Raw genomic sequence first — 9445 nt, forward strand, 5'->3', positions numbered from 1 at the left:
TAAAATAACGAATAAATTATCGATTATAGGAACTTTGATTGATTATATAAAAAATCTCACGCGTCAATAACAGGCAAAATCTATGTCATAAAGGTGAACCTCAAGAACGAAAAATGGTGTAAAATAATAAAATCAGAGGCGCTTGGACGGTTGGGCTATGGCTTAAGACCGAATCAATCATCTTCTAAGTTTCTTTGTTCTTGGTAAAGTTGACTGGATCAGACAGCTACTGCCATGCCTTTCTTTGCCATGCTATCTAGTATATCATTCAGAGCTTGACATACCCCAACTATCTGCAAAGTCATATACCAAGACAAGTTGGAAAACTTATAAAAAAATGGCTAAATTAAATAGATATTCAATATTCATTGGTCATTACTTGTTGATCCCATTGTTGCAGCTCCTCTGTGTCATCTTCAAAATGTATAACCGCTTCCACCTGATGCATACCAAAATGTCAAATTGATCACTGAATCCATTAAAGCAGGAATTAAACAACTAGTGTGGCAAGAAATTGAAACCTGGTCTATTGAGCCCCTCATTCTATCCTCATAAATCATTCTTGATGCTATCTTTTCAGCCTGCAAAGAATTATCAGTCAATCATCTTATCTGTAAGTACAATAAATGGAAGTATGTCCTTATAGAGAGAGCAAAAATCACAAGCCAAACAAGTAGGTTATATGATGGCAGCTGCTATTGTCGCTTAGTTGGAGGTAAAAGTACCATGGAGGCTCCCATATTAAAAGTCAGATTGCATCTCATCTCCTTTACTTAAAAAATCGGCAAATTAGTTTATGTACATTAGATCAAAAAGCAAATTGATCTTTCTATTAAAAATTCCATCAATTTCTACTATTAAAATTTGGTTCTTGTACGTCAACATGAGGTATACATTGCACACCATATGTCATTGTCTAGTTATTCGATCGACCACACTAGTTTTTAACAGTACAAAGAGATGAAATTTTTAACAAAAAAATCAATTTGCTCTTTAATTTAATGTATAGAGATTAGTTTGCCTATTTTTTGAGTAGAAAGGTTAAAATGCAATCTAGCTCTTAATATAGGGGCTTCCATGATACTTTTACCCTTAGTTGGACCAAACAGATGTCACAAAGGAATCATACCTTATGAGGAGGAATGCCCAGCAAAGTACCTAACTCATCAAAACTACAACAAAGACAGCAGAACTTTGTTAAAATTTTACAAACTTCGAAGTAAGATAAGATGAAAATAGACGGTATTACATTCTAACCTTATATTTGTGTAAAGTTTGCTTGCACTCAGAAGATTATGCTCTATCATGGCACGGTCCAGCACAGTGAAATTGTCAGGAAGCACTGCTTTCTGTTGGGAAACAAAAAGGTTAAATCTAAAGACCACAGAATTCAACTTCATTATAAATTCAACATCCAGGAAAGTTGAACTTTTATAACCTCATGGGGTTTAAGTTCTTCAGCGAATGCATCAATTTCAGGTTTTCTTAAAATCCTCTCCAAATAAACCTGTCATTTCCATTTAAATCCCAATCAAATAGACAACAATACACAAGGCTAGTGCATGCAGGTATGCACGAGATATGGAGAGAGAACCTTTTGTAATATCGGATATATCTTTAGCTTGGAACATCGTTCATCCTGAAACGTGTACCAAACCAATAGCATAATTAGACTCAGTTTCAAACAATAAAAGGAATTTCTCATATTACATTCCACATTAGAAGTGTTTACTTTGTAAAGGGTGGCAAGCACACGAGAGCGTTGAGGACCAGCAGCTGCTAAAATTGTACATGTTACAGCAGCAGACAGAGCTTGCTCCAGTGCATCCTCATCAATTATCCTGTAATAAGGGAAAACCAATAACTTTTGTATCATAATTCCTCAAACATATCTCAAAATTCAGAAAAGGAGAAATGAGATTAAAGCTAACTGATAATTGTACGTGCTATGCAAATCATGATCATTTTAAATGTAAAGATGATGTCTAGAATCAATGTACTTCTGTATATGTCAACTAATAACTGCTTCCTAAATGGAAACACAAGCAGAACTTTTAGATTAAAAAAGAAGAGATACTAAAATTACGTACTCATCTCCTATTTGCCGCTTCTCAATTTGAGAGATGTCATAGTACCGCAGTGCTGCTTCCAAGAACTTCCTCTTCATATCCAAAATCCTTGCATAGCAGACCTGAAAATAAGAAAAAGAATAAAGAACAAATGACCCCACTTCCAGCTCTAATATTACATTTATTGCCTAAAAACTGTGCCAAACCTTGTACTGTAAAATCAATACTTCATGCTGACTGTTGCTAATCAAGAATGAAGCTTTATTAATAAAAGCTTCTGCATTAACAGCATCATCATCCTGTAAAATACTCAAGCAATAGTTTCAGTCAGAGCTCAAAACAAATTTCAAGTGTCAGCAATGGAATAAATAACCACATTACTCCTTGACATTCTAACTTGTCCAGACTGTCTAAATCATGCTAGTATTCAAGAAAAAAAAATTCCAAAAAGAATTCAATACCTCAAGATATAGACGAGCAATTTGAACACATTTTGACAATCTGAATGTGTCATCAATAACCCTGAGCCAGATCACAAACATATAAGCATCATCAATAGGACCAAAAGAATACATATATTTGTATGCGTCTGTGTAGCCATCATCGAAAAATTAAATAGAATCTTACTCTCAGACCTCATTCCAGAATCTAAATCAATCCCACTTAGTATCTGCGCTGCTTTTGAGCACTGCTGCTCAGATTCATACAACTCAGCAAGTTTCTCTCTAATAAACAATACCTGTAAACTCATACAAAATAAACATGCTTTTCTTAGAAAGTAAACATGAGGCATAAACACAGACACAGACACAATTACCCTTTTGCAAACAAAATGCAAGCAATTTTAAGGTAAAATAATAAATTAATACAATTTGGGAGAACTGTAATTGATGCATTCACGAGAGTTCTCAACCACGGAAAAGATTGAACAATGTGGTATCTAAAGGTACAAGAGTACTTCCAAATTCAATAATGTCCCTATAGCTTCCAGTAAGAAGGTAGCAATCAAATGTAAAACGAACCTGTTCTTCGAATGAAACGACACGAGGCTGAATCTGATCAAGTGTATAATGGGAAATTTCCTTTTGAGCATCTGGCTTCAGTCTCTCTAATTCATGTGCGAAAGTTTGTAAAAGCTGCCTCGAAACCATCAGCGGGACATCGTCCGATAACACTGAAGCAAACATTAATCACCAATTAAAATCGCTAAAACTAAAAAAAAGGCCCTAAATAACCAAATAAATCAAGCAAGAGTAAGGTAATTACTATGATCAATGAATTTCTTGGCTTGAACTATGTCGTTTGACGAGAAAACAGTTGATAAAATGTGTTTGTATTGCTCGATTTTTTGCCTCTGGTCTACGACCGCCAAGGCGTTTGCTAATGCACTCTTCATTGTCTAAAAATTAGAAACCCTAAGCCCTAAATTCTTTTCTTTTTAGTTTTTCTGAGAACAGAGAGATTAAGAAAATCGATGCTTTGCTGTTTATGGCGGTTTTATTTTGATTTATGGTTTCTGCAACCGAGTCTCTGAGGTTTTTAATCGGGTAAACTGCACTAACTCTCCCTAAATTTCATTTAAAATTATATTTTTATCACTCAACTTTCAAATGTTATCAAATTGCTACACTTTTATCACTCGGCTTATTACTCCCGTTAAAAAAATGTTGCACCCTGAGCTATAGTTTAAAAATATTAAAAATCTATAAAAATAATTAAAAAACATAATTCTTAAAAAATAAAAATATTTAAATATGTATAAATTTAAAAATTCTTAAAATTAGAACTTGAAAAATTTTAAACTAACATTTCTTGTAAACTTTTATCATATAAAAATCTTAAAATTTTCAAACTAAATTCCATTTATTTTTCACCACACCTTCAAACACATCAGCAACTTCATGTTGTTTTATCTAGAAATTGCTTTTCAAATTTTGTTATGTTTTATTTTTTCTCAAAGCTTTAAAAGCCCTAGTAAAATACATTTCAATGCAAGATTCATATTCCACTATTAGATCGATTGTTGCTTCTCGAGTTTTCAAGAAACAAAATCTAGACTTGTAACATTGTTTTCATTTTTGAGAATCATAAAAACTTATATCATTGACGATCTATTTGCAAGATTTTTTCGATAATTATGAAAAAAAAGGGAAAAAAATTAAGAAAGAAGAGGGCAAGAGAGAAGTGTACAATGTTCTCTCATATCGTTTGGGTTCTTTGATAAGCTCCAATTTTTGAAATTTAAGATTTTTTTCCCTTCCAATTATAATACAAAGTACCTACTCTACTTCTTTTCTAAACTCCCCATTTCTTTTTTGTAACTCTAGTTACTAGTGTTGGGGATCGACTCGATTAAGCAACGAATAAGTTAAAAATAGTGGAAGAAATTGAGAAATTGAACACACAAAATTAACGTGAAAAAACCCACTCCAAAGAGGATAAAAAACCACGGGCAAAAATAATTTTACTATAATGAAAAAAGAACAAATAATACAAAGATGGAGATAAAAACTAAACCCCGAAACCCAAAAACAAAGAACTTCCAAAACGTAAACACAAAATTCTCAAAAAGTGTTATGAGTTCTAATCTCTAATGGGTGTATTTTCTAAGGTTGTAAAAGAGTCTATTTATAGGCTAAATTCATAAGTCAAATAATAATAAAATAATCTAGACTAATCAGAATTTGATTGAAACAAATAAATATAGTTTAACTAGAAGATTATTTCTCAAATTTGACTGAAATAGGATTCGTACTCAACAAATCTCCACCTTGACTCATATTTCCACAACGCCATCTTTGCTAAAGCTTGTCATGAGCCTATCTTGAACTATGCCGAGAATTAACTGAGTCGAATTTGTGCTTGAAAATTGGAAGACTTCTAGCCTTCGACTTGTACTTTGCCAAATCAAAACTAACCCAGGTCTAATTTTCACAAACATAGTGCCCTAACTTTTCAAAATCTACATCCAAAAGAGAACCTCTCTTCAACGAAACTATCATACCTTTTTCCCTCATATGACCAAGTTGCCTCCGCTCTAAATGAGTTAACTTCAACTCCGTAATAGACGAGGGACGTCCAATTTCATCGATCACCTTAGAACCTTCCAGAATATAAAGTCTGTCGATCCTTTTACCTTTTAACAAAATGAGAGCTCCATGAGATATCTTAATGCAGCTCGACTCGATGTTGATTCTACATCCTTTCGAGTCTAAAATACTTAAGGAGATGAGATTCTTTTGTAAATCAGGTACATACCTGACATCTGAGAGTGTCCTAATCATCCTATCGTGCATCCTAATTTTAATAGTACTAATACCAATTACGTTACTGGATGAATTGTTTCCCATGCGCACAACTCCACGTTAAACCAAACTGTATGTGGAAAACCATTCTCTATTGGGATACATGTGGAAAGAACATCACGAATCTCGCATCCACTCGGACATAAGCTTGGAGTTATCGCTTGTTGACACTAACAAGAAATCATCACCGCTTTCATCAGTCAAATTAGCACCAGCTACATTTTCCTCGTTACTTTCAACAACTCTTTTATTTCGCAGTTTATAACAATCTGCTTTGACGTGACCTAACTTTTTACAATAGCAACACATTTTGTCTCGCTTCTTTGATGCTACCAAAATGGAAGCTTGCCTATTTGCCTTACTATCCTAACCAAACTCATTGCGAGCTTGTCTCTACTCAAAAAATGACCCTTCACATCTTCGAACAAGAGTTTGTCTCTGCCATAAATCAGGGTCTTCCTAAAGGATTTGTATAAAGGGGTTAAAGAGCACAATAATAGCATAGCCTGATCTTCATCGTCAATCTGAACATCAACGTTCTTTAAATCATTTAAAAGAGTAACAAATTGACTAATGTGATATTTAAGAAACTCACCTTCGTTCATTCGAAACGTAAATAGATATTGTTTCAACACTAAACGGTTAGCCAGAGACTTAGTCGCATAAGGAGTTTCTAACCTTTTCCACAAGGCGGATGAAGTCTTTTCCATCAATATCTCTTGCAATACTGTATTCGCGAGGCACAACTGGATTACAAACAAGGCCTTTTCATCAGGCTCTTCCCATTATGTTTGATTTGGATTCTCAAACTTTTTCCTTGTAATAACCTTTTTCAGGCTGGTTTAAACTAGAATTGCCATCATCCGAACTTACCATTGATTGAATTTTGTGACACCATCAAACTTCTCAATTTCAAACCTTGTTGCTGCCATATCTAAATAGGTTGATTTACGAAAATTGAACTAGCTCTAATACCACTTGTTTGGGATCGACCCAATTAATCAACAAACAAGTAAAAATAACGGAAGAAATTGGGAAATTAAATCTACAAATTTAACGTGAAAGAACCCCTCTAAAGAGGATAAAAACTACGGGCAAAAATAATTTTACTATAATGGAAAAAGAATAAATAGTACAAAGATGGAGATAAAAACTAAACCCCGAAACCCGAAAAATAAATAACCCTCAAAATGTAAACACAAAATTCTCCAAAAGTGTTATGAGTTCTAATATCTAATGGGTGTATTTTCTAAGGTTGTAAAATAGTCTATTTACAGGCTAAATTCATAGGTCAAATAATAATAAAATAATCTAGACTAATCAGAGTTTGATTGAAACAAATAAATATAGTTTAACTAGAAAATTATTTCTCAAATTTGATTGAAATAGGGGTCAAACTCAACAACTAGATTGATTAAGTTTTTGAGTAACCTCTAGTTTTAGAATTTTGAATTTTTTAAATTGAGCTCTTCTTCTTTTCAAAAACCCACAATTTCTTCTCTCAAATTTCAAGTCAAGATTTTACTTCAGTTATAAATAAAACATATATATATTATTTTTAATGTGATTTTTATGAGCTACAAAATTTTAGTTTTTCCTTGCTGCAATTATTTTTATATAATTAATTAATTATTTTTAATATTTTTAATTTTTTACAATTATTGTTAAAAAAATTTAAAAAATATCTAAATGGTTTTAACTATAGGTCAGGGGCCAAATAGCTATTAACCTTTTGAATTAAGATGCAATGTTACTTTTTGAGCAGAAGTTAACAATTGAGTCAATTGAGTGACAAAAAGGTAACAATTTAATAACATTAGTGACTATTATATACCTTTTGAAAGTTTATGACCAAAATATAATTTTAAACAAAGTTTAGGGATAGTTGGTATAGTTTATCCTTTTTAATTTCATAGGCAATAATATATTCTTAACACAATTCACATTGAATTAGTTATATTTTAGACAAAAAAAAAATTTAAGGTCAAAACACTATTCAAATCTATATGTTCTTAGTGTATATAAAATATAATTTTAAGAATTCAATCATTTGTTTTTTGGATTCGATTATTAACATTATTAAATTTTTTTGTTAAATTTTCTACATTGTCATTGAAATTAATTTTTTTTTTACTTAGTGTTTATGTAACAAAAAAAATATTATAATGGACTTGAACTTAATAGTGAACTTTAATGGTTTTAACAATTCTTAAAATTCCCAAAACATTTAATAGTGAATTTAAATAAAATGTTTAGACTAATTAATAACATTATAAAAATTAAGATACCAAATTATGTCAAAATTAGAGTAAAGAGATTTAATTTCAAATTTAAGCATAGTATAAAGAGCAAAATTGAAATTTGACAATTGTTATATTATCTTAGAAAATAAAAAGACAAAAAAGGTGTTTATTTGAACAAGTGTTAGATAAGAAATGCCTTAAGACATCTTGTACCTTTTAAAAAGTGGATTTGATAGTAATTTTATCTTGACTCATGAATACACATACGGATTAAGACCTTAAACAATAGAAATCTAAAAAAAAATCGAGTGAATCAAGTAAGAATTTGTAAGTATCTGAATATACCCAATTAAATTTAAAATAATAAATTAAAAATTCATATAGGTATATATAAATATAAGTAAACTACTTATTAGTCATACTAAAATTAAATTATTCCTATTTTAGTCACTTCAAAATTCTTTTTGTTAATTTAATTATTGCTGTTAATTAAATTCATCAATTTGGGCAGCCACTATTAAATCCACTATTTCATTGTTAAATCCATTTTATTTTTTTAAATTTTCTTACTTTTTCATTATTTTTTCTTTTCTTTTTTCTCATCTTCTTCCTTGTTTGGCAGAGATGGAGGAGTGGATGTGACCTGCTGATGAACATTGTGAGCTTGTTGCCATGGCAGAGATAGAGTAGGAGAGAGCATGAGGTTGCCAAGGATTATCAACTCTCTTTGCTCCGTTTTTGGTGTGAACTGTGCTGTATTTTACTTGGTCTATAAACTGACCACAAGTGAGATATGCATGAGGAGAAAGTTAAGAAAATAAATAAATTTCTTGCAAAACATAAAAGTAACATCTGATCATGCTTAACGGAGCAAATTTCTTCATTTGTTTATATGGTAATGACCATGCCAACTGACAGTGATTAGCTAGTAAAAGTGGTCCAGTTTTCCTTTCATCCTGATAGCACTATGCTTGCTTAGAACAAGCTCCATTTTAGGGGTAATTTTGATATAATAATTAAATATCACTCTGGCTGAAATGATGAAGTTAGTGATAAATATTAAAATTATACATGCACTTTAATTTAATAAGAATTTGATATATGAATTTTAATTTTGTATAATTATATACATTAAGCTTTAATTTTGATTCAATTGTATATATTTAAATAAATGAATACATCAATTTATTTTTATATTGGAATTATAATTATCTGTGTATGTAATATGTAAATGTAAAATGATGTTATATTAATTTCTTTAAAACTTGTTACATAACATTTTCACCACATTATATGATGGCTGTCGAATCTACCAAAAATAAATTCCTACACTTGAACTGAAATTAAATTAAATTTGCAGTATAATAAGTAGGATTGATCCTACAGAGACTAGACTAATCAATTTTATTATTTCCTACCACCAAGAAATTATGTGAACCTATGAAAGTAAAGAAGGGAGATTAAATCTAAATATAAAATAAATAATTAAAATTCAAATAAAAATAAATACTAGAAATAAATTGAATTCGATAAAAATAAACAAACAAAAATAAAATTAAGTAAATAGATATAACAAAAGCTCCAGTTGCAAGCACGATTTTGACTCCGGCTTCAAATAAATCCTGGACAATAGATTTTCTCCTCCATAAGTCGGTTATAATGATCGAGGAACAACCTCTTTTGTATGGAAATTAACTATGGCAACAACCCGACTACTAATCCTTGCTAAACGAATAACCTTGAAATTAGTTTCCACAATTTAATTCCTCAATAGCTTTGCAAACTAAAAAGACTCAGCTCAAATCAATGACCTCAACTGCGCGATTCG

General features: G+C 31.1%; 1 protein-coding gene across 1 annotated transcript; it reads right to left on the reverse strand.

The window, feature by feature from the left end:
• Positions 1-16: 16 nt before the first annotated feature.
• On the reverse strand, positions 17-3660 carry LOC108482044 (COP9 signalosome complex subunit 4-like). The gene is made up of 14 exons (XM_017785150.2): positions 3336-3660; positions 3092-3243; positions 2705-2808; positions 2531-2591; positions 2276-2368; positions 2091-2191; positions 1733-1841; positions 1595-1639; positions 1439-1507; positions 1258-1349; positions 1130-1172; positions 522-581; positions 380-439; positions 17-293 (listed from the first exon to the last, which is right to left on the reverse strand). Exons 1-14 carry the CDS (start codon positions 3463-3465, stop codon positions 219-221), a joined length of 1194 nt encoding a protein of 397 aa, XP_017640639.1. The 5' UTR covers positions 3466-3660; the 3' UTR covers positions 17-218.
• Positions 3661-9445: the final 5785 nt, after the last annotated feature.

This window comes from Gossypium arboreum, chromosome 1, assembly GCF_025698485.1.
Source record: "Gossypium arboreum isolate Shixiya-1 chromosome 1, ASM2569848v2, whole genome shotgun sequence".
NCBI classification, from domain to species: domain Eukaryota; kingdom Viridiplantae; phylum Streptophyta; class Magnoliopsida; order Malvales; family Malvaceae; genus Gossypium; species Gossypium arboreum.

Bases quoted from the DNA above. Each gene is read 5' to 3' on its own strand.
- LOC108482044 (XM_017785150.2), bottom strand. From the start codon at position 3,465: ATGAAGAGTGCATTAGCAAACGCCTTGGCGGTCGTAGACCAGAGGCAA. The intron at 3,244-3,335 runs GTAATTACCTTA...TGTTTGCTTCAG, and splicing joins CAAGAAATTCATTGATCATA to TGTTATCGGACGATGTCCCG. The intron at 2,809-3,091 runs GTTCGTTTTACA...ATGAGTTTACAG, and splicing joins TCGTTTCATTCGAAGAACAG to GTATTGTTTATTAGAGAGAA.